General features: G+C 30.8%; 3 protein-coding genes across 3 annotated transcripts; 2 read left to right on the plus strand and 1 right to left on the minus strand.

Moving 5' to 3' along the window:
* The first annotated feature begins 2,578 nt into the window (after nucleotides 1-2,578).
* Nucleotides 2,579-3,971, plus strand: LOC106445164 (ubiquitin-conjugating enzyme E2 variant 1D). The gene is made up of 4 exons (XM_013886679.3): nucleotides 2,579-2,808; nucleotides 3,054-3,193; nucleotides 3,461-3,586; nucleotides 3,668-3,971. The coding sequence occupies exons 1-4, from the start codon at nucleotides 2,775-2,777 to the stop codon at nucleotides 3,806-3,808; spliced, it is 441 nt and encodes a 146-aa protein (XP_013742133.2). The 5' UTR covers nucleotides 2,579-2,774; the 3' UTR covers nucleotides 3,809-3,971.
* A 599-nt stretch (nucleotides 3,972-4,570) lies between these two features.
* LOC106394809 lies at nucleotides 4,571-5,699 on the minus strand. The gene has a single exon (XM_013835361.3). The coding sequence runs from the start codon at nucleotides 5,541-5,543 to the stop codon at nucleotides 5,106-5,108; it is 438 nt and encodes a 145-aa protein (XP_013690815.1). The 5' UTR covers nucleotides 5,544-5,699; the 3' UTR covers nucleotides 4,571-5,105.
* Nucleotides 5,700-10,928: 5,229 nt separating this feature from the next.
* On the plus strand, nucleotides 10,929-12,663 carry LOC106390683 (probable aspartyl protease At4g16563). The gene has a single exon (XM_013831204.3). It carries the CDS (start codon nucleotides 11,079-11,081, stop codon nucleotides 12,498-12,500), a length of 1,422 nt encoding a protein of 473 aa, XP_013686658.1. The 5' UTR covers nucleotides 10,929-11,078; the 3' UTR covers nucleotides 12,501-12,663.
* The last annotated feature ends 7,675 nt before the right edge of the window (nucleotides 12,664-20,338 follow it).

The following is a 20,338-nucleotide window of genomic DNA, read 5'->3' on the forward strand; positions in this document are numbered from 1 at the left end:
AATAATCATCGTAACAACTCTTTTATTTTCTATAACCGCTGTTTTAAATTTTGACACATACTAAAATTATTAGATTTTATATTGTACCGATTATATATTACCGTATTATGTATAGGCTTATTTTTAACCAATAAACTTAAGTAAAGTTGATAAAATTTGAACATCAATTAAAATGTTGCACTAGAAATGAAAAAAAAAAGTGAAAAAAACATTATAAAAAAAAATTATTTGTTTACTAGTCCAATTCATTTGTTCATATTTAGTTGCAACATTTCTCTCTTCCCTCAACATCTAAGCAATAAATAGTTTGCTGGGCTTGTTTAAATGCACTAATGCATTGTTTACTGATTTTCCTTTGTTTCATATATTTGTCTCTACTGTATTTTACTATTCTCCCACTTCCAATTAGTAAGTCAATTACTAGATAAAGAATCTCACGTTCTCTGTCCACAACATACAATTACTTTATTCAACAAAATTAATTATTTATCATAAATAGCTCCTTTGCGTCCTTATATATATACATTTGTTTAAGAAGCCATCAGTACCATTAAACCCCTCACCTAAAACAAGAGAAAGAAGAAAAATAATACATAATCCCTCTCGACCAGCCCGAAGTTTCCAAGATGTTAAACAAGAATGGTAAAAGAGTTAGAGACGAGTCACCGGCTAAAACGGGGGAATCTGTAGTTGCTGATCAGAGGTTTAAAAGAGGATCTTCACCGACCCACTCATCATCATCGCTTTACTCGTGCTTATCGACCACGGAGGAAAAGAAGGAGGAAGTTGCATCGTCGTGGATTGATGAGGAACCGTCGGTGCTGGTGTTGGTAGGATGTCGAAGGTGTCTTATGTATACTATGGTTATTCAGAAAAAGCTACGTTGCCTTAACTGCAAATGCAATGATCAGTTGATCCTGCTTTAAAGAATTTGTTCTTAGTTATGATTTCAGTTTGGGACTTTAGTATTGGGATTTTCTCTCTGCATGGTGAATTTTCTGTATTGTAAAGTCAAATGAAAAATCAAATTAAGTAATAACCTGATCATTTCTGTTTATTAACTGAGTTTGAGACGGTCTGAGAAACCTAAGCGGAATACGACAACTAATAAAACACAAGTTTGGCGTCAGTCTAACTCCATTTTTGACGTCAAACGACTATTTTATTACTAAAATTTGAGGTGGTATGAGTAACTCGGCCGGAATAAAACAATCAATAAATGAGATTTCTATGAAAAGATCTTACAGTTCTAGCTAAGAAATCAATCATTTCATTATGTCTTCTAGGAATAAGAGCAATCTTGAAATATCGATCGTAGGTTATTTATCTCCGTTTATGTATGTATAGTTATATATTAATAAATTAACTATTAGCATACACGGAAAATTTAAACTAAAAATATTTTGTAATAAGCACTAAATACAAATATAAAGCAAACAAACAATCAACACACCTCGAAAAAGATTAAGAAAAGCAAATACTATGATAATATATGATTAATGGTATTGCTTTTTTTGTCGACTAATGGTATTGCTTTGATTTTAACATCCAGCAATCCAACTCTAAATAAATAAGTTTGAAATACTATATTTCCGTTTTAAAATTAAATTATTCTTAAAAAACATAATGTTTTATGTTTTAGTTTATAAAATACCATCAAATTCTGAAAAGAGTTAAAATACTACAAACTTTATCACTTATAAGATTTTTCAAAAAGCTTTGAAACTATACCACATGATCTAAAGACTCTTCATCAGCTATAGAAAATTAGAAGCTCTTTATAACCCTAAAGTTCGTGAAAATTGGGTAGTTCCTTTATGGCATTCTATATATAGTATTTCTTTATACATGCATGTGATCACACAAATCATACAAAAACAAACATTGAATGTGATGGGATATCACAATTAGCGATATATTTTGAATGGAAAAAAAAATCATTGTTCTAAAAATTGGTCTAGTCATAACCGATTTTTTTTTAAAAAAAATTCGATTTATACGATTCAGATCGGTTTAAATCGATATAAATCGGTTTAAAACTGTTAAATTAAGTAAAAATATTAGTACAAATCCATAAATTTGTTTAATTTCTTTTCTTTTGTATATTTAATTTTGATAATTTATCAAAACAATTTTAGAATTAGACCTAAAAACTAAAATATCTTATATACATCAATAACTTGTTAGCGCCTAAGCCCCGTACAATATTCTAGTTGCTAATCCTCTATAAAACGCCTAGTTAGCGCCTAGCGATTTCTGAACATTGGAAAAATTATTTACTCTCATTTTAATTTTTGTGGTGCCAATCAAACCAATTTAACTTTCTTATGCTAATTATTGTTTGGAGATAGTAAAACCGTTTATTATTTTTATTTATGAAGAGTTAAAAAATCGAGTTGGTTTCAGTTTATCATTTTTCACTCATTTTCTTTATTTTAATTTCCTCTCATTTACTCCCAATATTTTCCAGTAACACTCACTAATACTAATACATGATATTGTGACCCAAAACCAAAAGGTCCATACGTTACACGAACCTACAGAAATTTCTCGGGTTTATGGTTCAAATCTAAGGGTAGTTTATGTGATTATCATAGCTGTAGGAACTATTTGATAGAATATATATTTCTGGGGACTAGGATTGAAAATTCAACTCTTTCCCGTCGTCCCTCACATATAGCTTTCTGTCTTTTCACCAGATTCTCCTTAGCTCATCTCTCTCGGCGCGAACGCGATCAGATCTCGAAAAAACTAAATCGTATCGAATCCACAACATGACTCTTGGCGCTGGAGGATCGAGTGTTGTTGGTAAGCAATTTCGATTTCGTTTGGATTTTCCTTTCTAGGGTTTTGGAAACCGAATTGGGTTTTAATTCTCTGATTTTTAGGGTTTTCGAATTCGGATTAGGGTTTGTTCGATTGATTGTTCTCATAGGTTTCATCAATCTCTTTGCCTGGCTTGGTAATAAGATCGTGTTGGTATCTAGTGATTAAAGTTCACTTTTTGATGGTTCTTGATTTCACTAAAGACAGATTATTATGATTACATGTAGTTCCAAGGAACTTTCGGTTGCTGGAGGAGCTTGAACGTGGGGAGAAAGGTATTGGAGATGGAACTGTGAGCTATGGAATGGATGATGGAGATGACATTTACATGCGCTCTTGGACTGGCACCATCATCGCTCCTCACAACGTACTTATATCTTTTTTCCTTTTCTCCTACAATGCAAATTCATTACGTGTGTGTGATTGTTTTAAGAAGCATGGATCAATGTTCTTAGCAATCATCATGACTCGTGAAGGTTTTTTCTTCTTCCTCCTTGCTGGAGTACATAGCCAGTAATATCAGTCTGTTCTAGGCAACGGTCTTATCAGCATCCAATCTCTTAACTTTTATTAGCAGTTTAGGCCATTGTTTCTTTTGCTTGTACTAACAGAAATTAATGACTTCTATGGGCAGACTGTTCATGAAGGTAGGATCTATCAGTTGAAGCTCTTTTGTGACAAAGATTACCCTGAGAAACCTCCCACCGTCCGGTTCCATTCACGTATCAACATGACTTGTGTCAACCATGAAACAGGAGTGGTACGCATAAGAATCACCACCCTCTCATTCTCTGACTCGTTTCTTTACATGCTCTGTATCTTATGTCATCTGTATGTATAGGTGGAACCTAAGAAGTTTGGGCTTCTTGCGAACTGGCAAAGGGAGTACACAATGGAGACTATACTAACACACCTGAAGAAGGAGATGTCTACGTCGCATAACCGTAAGCTTGTTCAACCTCCAGAAGGCACTTGCTTCTAGTAGCTCTTGGTTTGTTGAAAATCTTTGCCCCTTCTAATACTGAAGTATGTATCTGGGGGTACTCCATTGTCGTTCTCAAGCTTGTTTTTTTACTTCTAAATTTGTGATAAAAATGGTCTATGTGGATGGTGATGATGATGTTCGATTGATCATCTGAAGTTTATCCTTGTGTGCAAATTATCCCAAAAAAAAAACAGCGTCTTCCCCAATCCATGTGTTCAATCTCTTGAATTTACTTGGTTTATGCTAACAGTTTATCTCAGTCCTTTTATGAAATCGCCCTGATTGTATTGGTTGGTAGTTATGTAATGTTGCTAATGTTATTACCAGCAAGAAATTATCATAAAGACTTGAGATGGAGTGACTCTTATGTCATAACATTTGCTAATGTATTGCTGATCTTTTGTACAACGTCAACGTCGTAATCAAAATTAGCACATTTTTTTCGTTGGTGATGATTATGTACATCGATCGAAAGATAGTAATTGATTGCAAACTACGATCCATCCATGAGTTGCTTTTAAGAGTAGGATAGCTACAGAGGACTGAGAGAGAGGTCCAAAATCTCTTGTAAATGGTTCATCAAACTCCGTCAAACTCAATACGCTAAATATCCAACATGAGAAAACACAATCTTCAACATGTACTCTGTGATTTTAATTAGGCGTAGGACACTGCTTAAGATTTGACCTTAAGGTTAATGATATTCTCTTTTTTTGTGAGTTTCTCATGGTTAGGCTAGACAAGATGTAAGAAGACGAGTAATAGTTAATAGTATGCTTATATAGAATTACAATTAGATTGACATTTCTTACACGATCATATATGTCTAAAAAGCTCAATAATCAAATGTCCCTCTCTTTTTCACGTTGATCATTTTTTTTGTTTTTATCGAAACATGTTTTAAACACCTACACTATTTTTGGATTGCCTGATCACCCAACCATCTAATTTTTTTACATAACAGTGTTTAAAGATCTAAAAATTACATAACAATGATTAAATATCCAACTAAAACAAAATTTGACGGCCGCGCCTTGTTTTCCTTTTTTTTCCTATTTAACTGGTCTTTGGCACCATTGTCTTACAAGAATCGGCGAAAGTAACTGAGTAAACATCGCTCACGGAGACTCGGGCCAAAGCTAATCCCGCAAGTTCCAGGGCTCAGATTGATATGTATTACATGAACATAAAAACAATTCACGATTTGTTTGAAATAAAATAAAATATTTTGAGAGAAAAAAAAACAGAGATGGTCTCGGAATAGTTTGTCAAGTCTCTCTGTTTACTTATATCACTAAGCTCTGAATATTCTTGGGGGTGATGGGAAGAGGCGGAGGATGGAACCAAATAAGGCGGATAAGATGCGGAGGAAAGAGGAAGAGACACGGCGGAAGAACGAAGAGTTAGATGAAGGAGTTGGAGTAGCAGGCTGAAGGTAGGCACAAGCGGCTTGCTTTACAAGGCGGTTGCGGATCGAGATGATGGGAGCCGCTACAGAGACGGCAGGGGAATCAGCGGTGGCTGTGGTGGAAGGGAGGATGTCTCTTAGGGAGGTGTAACGTAGAAGAAGATCATCAGAAGATTTGTTGACAGAGAGGAGCTCCAAGTCTAGAGTTTGTGAAACGGCGCCGTTTCTACGTCGGAGAAGAGAGAGTTTCGTTAAATCACCAGCCTCCATTTGAGAAGAGAGAGTGAGAAGGTTTAAGCTTTGGATGTTGATGGGAGCTAACATGTAATATATATTAATATCGTGACCATCACGTTACTTTTCTTTATATTAAAAGTCAAATAAGGACTATATAGTAAAGCGTGTTGATATGATATTAATATCGGGACCTTGTTTTCTGTTGTTACAAGTAGAAATATATAGGGTGTTCAAAAAAAAAAAGTAGAAATATATAAAGATGGCTGGCGCTTACGCTCCAGTCTCGACTGCTTTATTTTTTTTTCAAAGCAAAACAACAACCGCTTTATTTTTATTTAGATTTGAATGATAAGTGTTTTGCCTTTTGGTATAAAAGTGTATTATTGTAACGTTTCTTTGTGTTTAAAAATACATGTCACTAACAATGGAATGTCTAGCTAATTCATTCCACTACAAGAATTATGACTAAACGACGACGACTGGCAGAACATTGTTTCACGGAAATGAGTTGAATAAAAGTCAAAGGAAACATCACAAGAAAAGGGAAATGTAGGTAGGATCGGCTTTAGCCAACTTCACATGAATTATGTTTCATTGCTATCCATATCCTTTGCTTTTCCTTTTGATATCACTTAGTCAATCTGGTCACCCTACCATTATAATGCTTAATGTTCGTTCGACATTCGAGACTATATAGATAAACATCGACTCGTTTAATATAACGAAGATACTGGCACATCACACGTTGTTTCGACCTTTTTGCCGTGCAGTTAACAATTTTGAAAACAATTTAAAAAATTCGGGCGTAATCAATCTTTCCAACATTTTTCTAACTTTATTTATATTATCTAGAACATGTTGTTGTAGAATTAAACTACTTAAACTTGGTCTAAAGCGAAAATAGATTATACAACTTTACAATGTCACTCTGATATGCGAAATGACAGATGACAATTGCATATTGTAAGTTGTAGTAACACAATTTCAAGTTAGCATTTTAGATGTGTTTTACAGCTTTTTTACTGATGAAACAAAGAGTCTGAATTGCAACATGCGGTACAACTGCGGTGCGGTAATAAAAAATATATGTAAAAACTTTTGTTGTTATTAATTTTGGTGTGGATGTGGTACAGATATATAGGTTGATTGTTTGCAGTTTTTAAAATAGTTTTTGGTTTTTGATTTTTTAAAATCTACTTTTTTACCGATCAAGATTTTTGAAAAATAGATTCCCTAAAATTTAGGAAACCAGATTTTGAAATAACTACCTACTTCTTAACAAAAACTAAAAACCACATTTTTTTGGTTTCCTTAAACAATGTACGTGACCTTTTGTTTTTTTTTTTAAATATTATTTCTATATTTGAGCATTAATATAGTATAAATAAATAAAAATAGATTAGTGATAATATAGTAACTATTCCAAATTACTAAGAATCAACAAAAAAGTTGTCTATCATTTAAATTTAAATTCTAAAACTACAAAATAATCTATATCAGTAAAAAAATAATAATTCTTTTGTAGGATATAAAGGGCCTTTTTAATAATAATTTTAATTTTTATTAAAATAACTTAGAATCAAATTTAAGAAGAATGATATTTATAACACAGCTTAATTTTACCAAAGCTATTACAGTTGAATAATATTTTATCTAATAATGAACCAATAGCCACATTTTTTAATTTAATTTATTAAATTATAAAATAATTCAATAAAAAAATTAAAACTAATTAATTTTTAAAATAAATTTAATTTTTAAAATTTAGCCAATACAAAAAAATTATGTATAAATTTAGTTGTATTAATGTACCTTTTAATAATTTTAGCTAGATTATGTATAAATATAGTAAAATTATAAAGTAAAGTATATATAACTTATGTTTAAACACAGAATTAAAATTTTAAGTTTATGTTTAAACATAAAATTATATTTTTTTTTGCTGTTTTAAAAAAAAAATAAGCTTATGTGTGTTTTTGTAATGGTATTATATTTTTTATTTCCAGAATAAATATTTTACTATTGATAATATTTTCATTTCATTATTTTGTAAACAAAAGCCAAAAACTAAAAACTAAAAACTAAAATCTAAAATCACCAATCATGTTTTTCAAAAAACTAAAATCTACTGCAAAATCAAAAACCAAAAACCAAAATCTAAAATCCAAAAACCAAAAACTAAAAACCAAAAACCAAAATCAAAAAACTAGAAACCAAACAAACAATCATCACCGTAATAAACATTCGGAGAGCCTAAATATATATGTAGTTATCCGATGTTGACTACTTGGGTTGGGCCGAGATGATGTACCATACTTATGGAATAGTAAGCAAATGCTCAATATACCTCTATAATTTCTTCTAAAATAGAGATCTCTATTATAGAAGTGAAAATGCTCCAATGTATGACTCTATAATAGAGTTCTTCTATTTTAGAGAAAAATATATAGGAAAATTACCTTTTACCATAAAATACGTGTACATGGACTCATGTTACTAAAATTATACCATAAAACGTGGACACAGACTATGTTATCTTCAATACAAACACTTGGCTTCTTCATCTCAATTGATAAATTATCTGCAGTTAAACTTCAATCAAGATGAGAAAGAGATGATATTGTGAGTATGAGCGGAGAGAAAAAACGAAGAAGCGTTTACCTTTTGTCGGAGAGTAATAGATCTTGCATGTCAGAGATTTCTGATCTAAAGAATTTGCAATTTGCGCTTTGTCATGATGTGGATGGATATAATTTTTATTATAATTGAATTTAGATCCCGAGATGATGAATGAAATCGGATGAATATTGTCCATGTCCACAACTAGTTTATAATTCTGTTAAGATGTTCATGTCCACAACTAATTTATAATTCTGTTATCCACGCTTTCGGGTCCACGTCCACATTTTGTTTACACATTAATATATATAATATATATATGAACATGGATCTTAAAAGATAGAGAATTTTATATATAGTTTATTATGACAATTATTTTTGTTTAATATATTTTAGAACTTGAGATAAAAGTAAATAAATACATAAAGTAGAATAAGAAAAATAATAAAATGAAATAAGAAGAGCAGAGAGATTCTCTTTAGTTTAGGTTCATAAGAGTCTTTTTTGACAAAATAAAGCGTGTCTCAAATGATAAATGTCTTGTAGTGTAATTTGAATGTGAGAAAGTGCTTCTAGATGTAAAAAATTCTTAAGATGGCCCCATACTTCTGTTATACAGACATTAAAGTTTCGGTCTGGTCCATATTGGCACCATTCATTTTCTTGTTACGGGTGTGATCAGCAGATCAAAGCAAAAATTTCCACCATCTAATAATGAAATCCACTTCAAATGATACATTGTTATATTAATTTAATCATCTATATACGTCATAGCACTTGAATCGTTTCTTAAAAACGAAGGTACAATTCATGTTCTGGCTCAAACGTAGAGGTGACGTCGCCCTGTGATTCAGCGTCGACCACCGTTGGTCCCACGACTCCCACCATGTACCTTGGTTAATTCACGTGCTTCCTAATTTCCATAGACAAACAGCATCGTTTCTCAGGAATTTTTGTTGTTATTATATTTTGTTTTTGTCCACTGCGTTTGAATTTTCCCGTGACAATTCACTACATGTCTTCCTGTTTCGACTATTTTACATTTTTCAATATGATGAATCATATTTAGTGAAATAACCACTTGGAATCCGTTAGTAAAAATGAATACCAACGTTACGTGCGTTAATCTTCTTTTGATCACACACATGTAACATGTTAGTATAGTTTATCATAAAAAAAGCAAACGGTGAAAGTCCTCTGTTTCCAAAGCAAGTTAGGAATATTTATAGGATTTTCGTGATAGTATCTAAATATGCATGTGACCATGTGAGTACGTAATCAGTTGCCTTTTGTAATTATATAAAGTGTGAAAAGGGGATATAAGTATCCACTTTGATTACAAAATTTCTCAACTATTTCAATAATCGAATGAACTTCCAAGTATTTTACGAGTCGGCCTAATAATTCTCCGATTTTACATTGAAGGGATCAAGTTATATATGAGGTTAGTCAGACTTAACAATCAGTTACAAAATGTTGAATTAGATTAATTATTGACAAAATGATTAATTGCGGATCTAATCAATCTCAAGGATCAAAATTTGCTTACAAAAAAAATAGATAGTATCAAAGCAAATCAATCTTATTAGCAAATATACCAATTTTAATATAAAACTAGATTAAATGTTAATTGAAAACCTTTTATCAAAAAAAAACTAGATTAGATATAATATGCATGTGTATTTAAATAAAATTACACATATTTATGGAATTATTCTTGTTATTGCTAAAAATCACAATTTTCATGTTTAAAATTATGCAAAATTCTTTTTGTTATTTCTAATACTTTATTAAATTCAATATTTAGTAAAGACTTTTATGCAAATATAGAAACATCACACTTTACACAAGAGTTTTTATGCAAACATATCAACCGTAGTGATTTCATATGGCATTATTGATTTCGTTGATTCTTCATCAAGGCGGTTTTATTTAGCTAAGTGCAACAAGTCACTCGTTTTAGAGGAAAGCTATTAAATTGTTTTAACACTGCTTGCCAAATTTTTAAAGTTCACAGACTTTATAAGAGGGTCAGCAAATATACATGTGGTCGATGACTCACACATATTGTACTCAACGTGTCTGGTTTGGTCAATTGATCCCTAAGGTCCATAGAGGCTCATGTAGTGATTAATAATCTATTCAAATTCGTATCAATTTAAACGCAAAAATTACATATAAAAGTTAGGACATGTACAAACCTTTATGATAATTTGGATCAATGAAAAACACATGGTAGTACTTTGTTCAGTTTTCATGATTAGTGTAATTGGTGAATAAAAGATATTTAAAAACAATTCAGTGATTAAACAACTGACGCGTGGCTAAAACCGCTTGATACCGGATCAAGTGTAAGGTCCGGTTCGTCGAAACAAACCCATTTTTAATTTATTTTTAATCACTCGGGCCTTAGAACTCGAACCCATGAACCTCACTAAATACCCCGATGCGCATGGTCTTATGAAATCGACTATGAAGCTGGATAGGGAAAAATTCACTCCTAATTACAGTTGTCCAATTAAAACAACCTGTGAATTGACTAGCGAAGATGTGCATTAATGAATCACATGATTTGTAAATGGGTTTAGCCACTTGAGTCTTGAGCCATCACATGGCCAACCATCAAACCAATTAACCAAAAATAGTGAATATTCTGTATTGGGTTTCAGTATTTGTATACGTATACATAATAATTCCATTTCACACACATTCGGTTCAAATTGGCATGTTTCAATAAATACAAATATTAGCTGGTTTTATTCTATCTTGTAACGTTTCATGTCAGACATACGAAAATACATTTCCACGTATAGTTTACTTCTAATGGTAAGTTTCCTTGACGATGAACACATTTTATAATTAATTTTTATAATTATTATAAACTTTTATAAAAGGAAGAAGAAAGTCACAGAGATCGAACATGATTCTCCACTTTCCACTCCTTTGTCTTCTTCTTACATAAACCCATAAGCCATCAAGCGAAAACAGCGCAACACAAACACAATGTCTTCTTCTTATCTTCCTTTCCTCTTCTTCCTTATCTTCCTCTCCGTCGCCTCCGCCATCAAACTACCTCTCTCTCCTCTCTCACACCACACAGACCAATCACCCAACAACGGTCCTTACCTCTCTCTCCGCCGTCTCGCCGACTCCTCCATCGCAAGAGCCCAACAGCTCAAACAACCCAGCTCCATCAAACCCGACGAAAATGCTCTCACCGCCCCCTCTGCATCCGCCGCCGTCGTGAAATCACCTCTTTCTGCTAAAAGCTACGGCGGATACTCCGTCTCACTCAGCTTCGGCACACCGTCGCAGACAATCCCTTTCGTGTTCGATACCGGAAGCAGCCTCGTCTGGTTCCCTTGCACCTCACGTTATCTCTGCACCGGATGCGGTTTCTCCGGGTTGGATCCGGGTCGGATCCGTAGATTCATCCCCAAGAACTCCACCTCGTCACGGGTTATCGGGTGTCAGAATCCGAAATGCCAGCTTCTGTTCGGACCCAATGTTAAATGCAGTGGATGTGACCCGAGTACCCGTAACTGCACCGTCGGTTGCCCACCGTACATTCTCCAATACGGATTAGGATCAACGGCTGGGATTTTACTATCCGAGAAGCTTGATTTCCCGGATCTAACCGTACCCGATTTCGTCGTCGGATGCTCCATTCTCTCGACCCGACAACCCGCTGGTATCGCCGGGTTTGGACGCGGACCCGAATCTCTCCCTGTGCAGATGAAACTCAAGAGGTTCTCGCATTGCTTGGTTTCTCGTCGGTTCGACGATACCGACGTGAGCACCGATCTCGATCTCGATACCGGGTCGGGTCATAATTCCGGGTCGAAAACAACGGGTCTAAGCTACACGCCGTTTCGAAACAACCCCAATGTCTCCAACGCAGCCTTTCTCGAGTACTACTACCTCAATCTCCGGCGAATCTACGTCGGAAGCAAGCGCGTGAAGATCCCCTACAAGTTCCTCGCGCCGGGGACCGACGGAAACGGAGGAACCATCGTCGATTCCGGATCCACATTCACTTTCATGGATCGACCCGTTTTCGAGCTCGTCGCTGAAGAATTCGCGGCGCAGATGTCGAGTTACAGCAGAGAAAAGGACTTGGAGAAGATCACCGGACTTGGACCGTGTTTCAATATCTCCGGCAAGGGATCAGTGACGGTGCCGGAGTTAATATTCGAGTTCAAAGGTGGAGCAAAAATGGAGCTGCCGTTGTCTAATTACTTCACGCTTGTCGGAAGCGTTGATAACGTCTGTTTAACGGTGGTTTCTGATAACACCGTGAGTTCCACCGGTGGTCGGAGTGGTCCGGCGATTATTCTCGGGAGTTTTCAGCAACAGAACTATCACGTGGAATACGATTTGGAGAATGACAGGTTTGGGTTCGCGAAGAAGAAGTGTATCCAGTGAGTTTCCAGGGGTAGATTTGGAAATTTAACTTTCCCAATGATGAGAAACAGTTTTATGATTTAATTTCTTTCCCAAATAAAAAAGAGTTGTTAACTGTTTATAACTATGTTTACCATTGCTACTTTTACATAATTTTCATGATTAAACGTATTATTTTTCCAGATTTTAAAAGTTGAGCCGGCAAAAAAATTATGTAATTAGAAAAATATTAAATGTAGTAAATATAATTTCAATTTATTTTGTAAGAGTTGGATGCTGAAATTGTGGACGCTGGACAGTATCATGTGAAGTAAGGCTGTATGCAATTATCTAAAACAATAGAAAATGGATGCTAATGCTGTGACACCACGTCGATGTCCATCGACAAAAATATTGAAATCGACACTATACATATTCCACTAGTTATAATACTATTTTAAAAGTTTTTAATGGTTTTTGATGTGAAACAAACATGTAAGTACATAACCATGTGTACCAAAAGTAAACAATAGTAGAAGGAACTATTATTTTTTCAGTTTCTAGAGTTTGAATAATAGGGTTGTGTAGTTTGGGACATTCATATATGAATAAAATGTATATGTATGATGCACATTATATATATATATATACATGTGTGTGTGTGTGTGTGAAGTTGCAGGTAAGTAATAAATTTGTCTTTAAGGATACTACAGTACCGGTTTATGAGGATAAATTAGATCCGGTTTAACGAAATTGGAGAATTTTGCAAAAGGCAATTCACTAATAAAAGCAATGAATGCGACAACTAAAAAGAAGTTGCACCTGCTAATTATGCCAGCTCACAAAAAGTACCTGATATAGATACTTTTTGACAACACCTAGATTAAGATGTTTATTTTTTTATTAATACTGGAATGAGGTTCCGATTGGTTTATGTTTCTGGCGCGATCAGTGTAATTTGTTTGGTCAGTGTAATCAATGTGTTTTTTTTTGCCAGCTAGAGTAATCAATGTCATTAAACAGATTGCATTTAAAAGCACTAAAACATGCTACTACGTATACTTATCAAAACCGTAAACAGAGAAATTTTCTTGCCCAGCTAGTATTAAATATTTTTTTTTGTTTTGTTTCAGGCCTTTTTATAACATATTGTATCAGCTTAGATAAACTTATCTAAATGTCATTTTAAATTTTTACATTCCAAATCTTATCAAAACTGTTATCGCTCCCCTCAGATGTGGCTGGCCAGTAAAAAGTGGGGCAGTGTATAGCCAAGATGCAGCTGGATGGATCTCCATCATCCGAAACTGGTCCAAAGGGACAGTAGATTAGTGTCCAAGCTTTCAGACCATGACTATTCAATAAAATCTGTCATAAATATGAATTTATACGGTGACAAACCAGAATTCTATTACAAACCACCAACTTAGAATTTGTATTGCTTTTAAACCCATTTTTATGACAAATATTCAATAAGATTGTCACAATGTTCATTTAACTGAGAATTAATATTCCCTATGATAAAAGACCGAACCTGCATATATTTAAATATAGCACTGTTCTATAAAACATGGTTGCTGCTGCGGTTAAACGCTCTACGTCTCTCGAACGTAGCAATTGTAGCATATTCGGCTAATTATACGGATCCGTTTGAGAACCTTAGTTTTTTTTTTTCCTTTGGAGTTCATAATTTGTAAAGTTATTATATAAACAACAATGAAACAGCAAAAGTGGAAGTATTGTGTGAGAAGTTTTAATTGCGGCCGCAAATATTTTAGAGTAAACTAGACCTTCATTTTGCGCAATGTGAGTTTATTTGTATATATTATTAATTTTTTTATATATTTGATTATTTTATTTATACATATACAATGTTTTTGGTTGTTATTATATAATTTCTTTTCGAAGGACCGGATCAATTTTTATTAAAAATTGTGAAACTAAAATATAATTAATATATCATGGGTTAATCGGATTGGACATTAAACAAATTATGACACAAAAACCTTATTTTTTCCACCAAACAATTTCTTAAAAAAGTGAACAATACTATTTCCATAGTTGAATTATTTTGACATTTGTCTTCCATATGGTTTTGAAAGGTTTCAGATAAACCATCGAATTAATACATGTCATTTTAATGCTTTTAGTAGTATGCTTAAGAAAAACTAACCAACTTCACACTGTGCTTTGTATTTATTGTGTCTTTAATCAACACCTCTTTTTCTATCATCATCATTTCAATTTTAGTTATTAACCAGATCAGTAATTTTCAATTTTATAGTTTTGCCATTAGATCCTTCAAAACAACCACATTCTTCTTGATCCCAGTCTCCATTTCTTCGGCCGTAACCACCACCCCTCGTATATACTGTAAGTTGCCGGTTGTACTATTCTACTTGAACAATATGTACTATGCTATTTCGTTGTTACTATTTTATTTGGATCTACATATTTTGATATTTGAGTTAAAGTTTATATTTTTTTTTAGGGTTTAGTGATTAGTGTTTTAGGTTTAGTTTGTTGTAGGTTTGGGTTGATGTTGGAGTAAGCATTACCTCACTCCATGCGATCATAAATACTAAAAAGTTTAAACAATATATACTATGCTATTTCGTTTGTTACTATTCTATTTTGATAATACTTAATATTATGTACTATGTGCATATTTTGATATTTGAGTTACGGTTTATATTTTCTTTTAGAGTTTAGTGATTAGTGTTTTGGGTTTAGTTTTTGAAAGATTTGGGTTGAAATTGGATTTAATTTTATTAATTTTGATATGTATGGTATACTAATATATTTAAATCATTTTATAATTTCATTAACATAAACTATACCATTTAGCATGGTCTATTTTATGTATATACTATCACCATAATCAGCGTAGATGCCATAACCACCACTGCTCTAATAACATTTTTATTTATTTTTTATTTAAATAACAAATGCTTTTTGGATGTTATTACCGGCAACTGGCTTAAAGAAAGGAGAGAACCGGAAGAAAAGGAACAAAATGCTATGAAATCTAATAATGTCAAATTATATGTTATATTCTTAATTTTGCCTCCAAAATTGGCTATCTCACCAATAAGTCCTAAGAAAAATAGAACATATAAGGTTTTCTTATTTTTGTAATTTAAATTCGTTTTAAAACATTTTAAAAATAACATATAAAGTTTCCTCATTGTTTTAATTTAAAGTCATTTAAAAAAATTCAAAATATAACATATAAAAAAATATTGTTATCAAATTTTTTAATAATATAAAATCAAACAAAAATGAAGAATGATACAAAAATTGCTATCAAATCTTTATTATTCATAATCATTAATTGTCATATATATGTTAATCATATTAGGTAATTTTATAGTTTTTATTTAAGGCAAAAATACACACTTCTTATATTTTGGGTTAATATAATGTTCCCAAGTAATTTGATTTGGACCAATATTTTTTCAATTGATTTTAAGCTACTACGTAAACTAAATTGACATCCTAATTAAGTGACACCTAAGCATGGTATCTTTTTAATTAGTACAAACTTAAGGTTACAACTTTTTAAATGATCCTCAATTAATATATAGGGGATGTGAAACCCCTAATGGCCGGAAGACGATGTGAAATTTACTATTATGCCTCTAGCGTTAAAATCACCTTTATATTAATCCTCGAGTATTACAATATGTTTTCGTAGCCATGTGTCATCAATAAGATGATTCTAAGAATCTTTAAAAAACTAAGTCGGTCCATATAAATATATATTATATTTTTTATTAAACTAACTATCAAATTGATTAGTAGCGTACAAAGAAATATTCTCAATTATTTCCTTAAATAAAAGCTACATAATTATCTAATATGATTAACATATATACTAACAATTAATGATTATGAATAATACATATTTGATAACAATTTTTGTACTCTATTTATTTTGTTTAATTTTATATTATAATAAAAATTAGATTTTTTCTTATATGTTATATTTTGAATTTTTTAAAACAATTATAAATTACCTAAAATGGTAAAAGTTCCACATTGAAAATTTTGTGATTAATAGTTTAATATTTTTAGTTCAATGAAGATACAAATGATCATAAATCGTATGACTATAAAGTCTCATTGATATATATATATTCATATTATATATATATATCATTTAATTATGTACTATGTACTATAAAAAATATATAAATATATAAATATAAAAAATAATATATATATATATATATATATATATATTTTAATTTCAAAATTTGCATTGAAAAATTATTGAGATCTTAATATTTTAATTTCGAAATTTGTATTGATAAATCCCACATTAAAAATTTTGTGATTAACGGTTTAAGCTTTTGTTACAGAGAATATACAAATGTTAATAAAATCATATGAGTAGGAAGTGTTAAATAATAAATATTTATATTAAAATATACTATATATATATATGTCAATATCACTAAATTTTAATTATATACCATATAAAGTTCATAAAGTGACTATTTCGATTTATTTACCAAAACATGATTGTAAATAAACAAAAGATATTGGTTTTGATTTATGTGCTTACGCTAATGTATATACTTTCATATATACAAATTATTTTTTAAATAGGTAATTTTTAATATGTTATTTGGTCATGACAATCCCAAAAATAGATTTTTCAAATCAAAGTGATTTTTAATTTTGGAAGCACTATATATTTTAGTCTTGATTTTTATTCGTAAAAAGCTTTTAATGAAATATCACGACAACACTCCAATCACCTCCTTTTGTGTTTGTTCGAAAAATGAGAGATTTGATCATTCGTCTAATGTTTTTTTCTCCCTAATACCCTATCTATCTATTATAATTGTAAGAATGAGAGATTTGAACTATTTATTATAATTTTCTGATTTATCATCTAATAAATCAAACAATTCTTAATTTATACATAGTTTACATATACTATAATGAAAGTATTATATATTTTTTTATCGGTATACTCTTGAGTAACTAAACCTCAAAAACGTAGGTTCCTAAAATAAGTAATTTGTTTCTGTTGTTCTAGAATTAGATGATTTTAGACCGAACTGGTGAATATATATTAGACAAACATTTATATTTCGAGTCTGCACTTATATTCTATAACAATTTGATATATTAGATTTGAACACTAATCTATGAATAAAGTTTGCCGATGATTTTCTTCAAAAACTTGATTCTGAGATATGTATCTGGAGTGAAACTAATTTTTTACAAATGTCCATCATTTTAAATTGACACTTATGTAATTCAACAAATTTAGAGAAGAAGTTAAACAAAGAAACAAAACTCATATCAGTGAAACAGAAATAAGAACAAAAACACAATTTTATAGCTGCAGAAAATGAAATCACTTATGAAAAGTCAATAGTAAACAAATCAAGAGCAGAAAACGTAATCCCCTTCGTCATTTTACAATCAATGTTGCCTATCTGGTTTTTGTGATTTGTGTCAGCCATAAAACTTAATTTCCTTTTGTGAATGTGAAGTCTTACAAATAATTAAAATGAGATGTAATACGTTAACTATTCAACAGTGATGATACATTTAAGAGACCATTTGTATTCAACATTTTACGATCGATAAATATTGCAATGTTACAAAATGTTAAAACTATTTAATGAACAAACATTAATATACAAAACTGACCCCGCACATGCACGCTGGTTATCATCTAGTAAAGAGTAAAAATGATATTTTCGCCATTCAAACCGGGGTCTTATAGACATTGGAGGAGGAAACTACCACCAGGACACTAGATTCTTCAGTTTTGTTAAAAGAAGCTAATTATTAGACATATTTTTATGAGAAAATTACCGAAATTTTAATCAGCGATTAATCCCTGCTTTTTTCATTAGGCTCTAGGCCAACCCAAACGGAAGGATTGCGCCTAGTTGAGTTTCGAAACAATGAACAATAGTAACAAAAAGGATCTTAACATATATTCTATTCTAGCGAAAACTTTCGTTTTCAAAATAGCACCAAACAAAGTTTATGCAAGTAAGCAATAAAATGATGCATTAAATAAGAAAGTTTATAAATTTAGAGGAATTTTCGTGTTTACCACTTTGTTGGTACCATTATTCATGTTTACCACCACTAAAGAGACATTTTCAAAAATATCTTCTTCATTAAGAGGTAAAAGACTCTTATATCCTTGTTCTATATATAAATATATAATAAATAATTATTTAAATAAATAAATAAAATATAAAATATAAAAAATAAAAATAATTTTTAAGTTTTCGAATTATGCTTTTTCAAATTCGAAGTTTTTTATAAATTTTTTTTTTTGAATTTTTTTCTCTAATTTTTTCAAAAAGTCTTTTTGAAAATCGAAAATTATTTTTAAAACTATTTTAAAATTTTTTAATTTTTTTTTTAATTATTTATTTATATATTTATTAGAATCGTAAATTTCATATTCCAAAAATTCTACTCCACCGCTCAACTTTAAACCCTAAGTCTAAATTAGTTAACCCTAGAATTATAAATGTATTTTTACCTCTTTAAAAATGAGAGTAAAAATGGTTAAAGTAAGCACAAAAAGTAGTATTATGAATGTGGTATTATCGGCAATTTCTCATAAATTTATATATGCTTTAAATTTTAAATTTCCACAACAAAATTTAATTATTTTTAAATCGAAATTAAAAAATCTGTTAATTTTTGAATCAAAATTTATTAAATTAAGCCAAATTACAAAAAAAAAATCACATTCAGACAATAAAAATATTGACAAAAAATTATAAAAGAATCACAAAAAATATTGTTTTGATCTCTCTCTTCCAAACAGATTATTGACCAAAGATATATAAATTTTTCTTTACAAAGAAAAAAAGCCACCACCAGAAATTTAGAAACTTAAAACTTGATTAATTTTACCACTAACACCCACGAAAATGTTATAAACAGTTGTTCTAAACTTCATAAAATCATGAACTGGTTTCTTCTAGTGTTTGCGGTTGCAAACCATTACAGATGAATAAATAAAAGCTAAAATTTTAAAATTTGAAAAATTTAAATTCAGATATTATTAATAAAAATATAAATAAATTTTATGTTTTAATTTATTTTCAATAACATTACCATAGTTGATATTATAAAAACTTAAATGAAAATTGTTCACTATAATTTTTTACACATTAATATATAAACATATTATATAAATAAAGTATTGTAAAAACATTATAACAAAAATATTCATAATATTTTTTTGTAATTATAACTTTCATCTAAGGTAAAAAAAATAAATACGTAAACATAATATTTCCATTAATTATATTAAATTAGTAATTGTTAATTTTATCATAATACTATATTTTGGATATTTGTATAATGTTATAATGTGTTAATATTAGTATTTTATTATTAAAATGTTATAGCATCTCATAACCAACCAATTATAAATGTCCCGTAAATACACTAGTTTCTATCCATTGTACTAGTCGTAAAAACTGTTTAATGACGTTTGAAACCGCATCCACCTATATACGCAAACTCTCATGCGATTGGAGCATTTCAACATGTGGGCCTGGAAGCTTTGTATAATCCAACATATTAAGGGTACGACCGGTGTAAACACAGTGGTTGCAGATGCATGAGTTAACAAATGCGAGTGTTCGCAACTTTTAAGCATTTTTAATCGATTTGTATGAGTGGTACAACTTTTAGAAATTGTTGCGTTTACGGGTATTTATGTCTGACTAACTACCATATGCAGCATCGGTTTAATATAAAAAATATATTTATAAAATCATATTATAAGTTAACAATATTAAAATTTTATATAATTATAAATTATTAAAATTATATTATTATAGCAAACATAAAAATTATATTTATAAAATCATTGT

The sequence above is a fragment of the Brassica napus genome, chromosome C4 (genome assembly GCF_020379485.1).
Source record: "Brassica napus cultivar Da-Ae chromosome C4, Da-Ae, whole genome shotgun sequence".
Taxonomy (NCBI): Eukaryota; Viridiplantae; Streptophyta; class Magnoliopsida; order Brassicales; family Brassicaceae; genus Brassica; species Brassica napus.

Coding starts and splice junctions, on each gene's coding strand:
- LOC106390683 (XM_013831204.3), top strand. CDS start 11,079: ATGTCTTCTTCTTATCTTCCTTTCCTCTTCTTCCTTATCTTCCTCTCC.
- LOC106445164 (XM_013886679.3), top strand. CDS start 2,775: ATGACTCTTGGCGCTGGAGGATCGAGTGTTGTTG. Junction 2,809..3,053: donor TGGAGGATCGAGTGTTGTTG/GTAAGCAATTTC, acceptor GATTACATGTAG/TTCCAAGGAACTTTCGGTTG. Junction 3,587..3,667: donor TCAACCATGAAACAGGAGTG/GTACGCATAAGA, acceptor CTGTATGTATAG/GTGGAACCTAAGAAGTTTGG.
- LOC106394809 (XM_013835361.3), bottom strand. CDS start 5,543: ATGTTAGCTCCCATCAACATCCAAAGCTTAAACCTTCTCACTCTCTCT.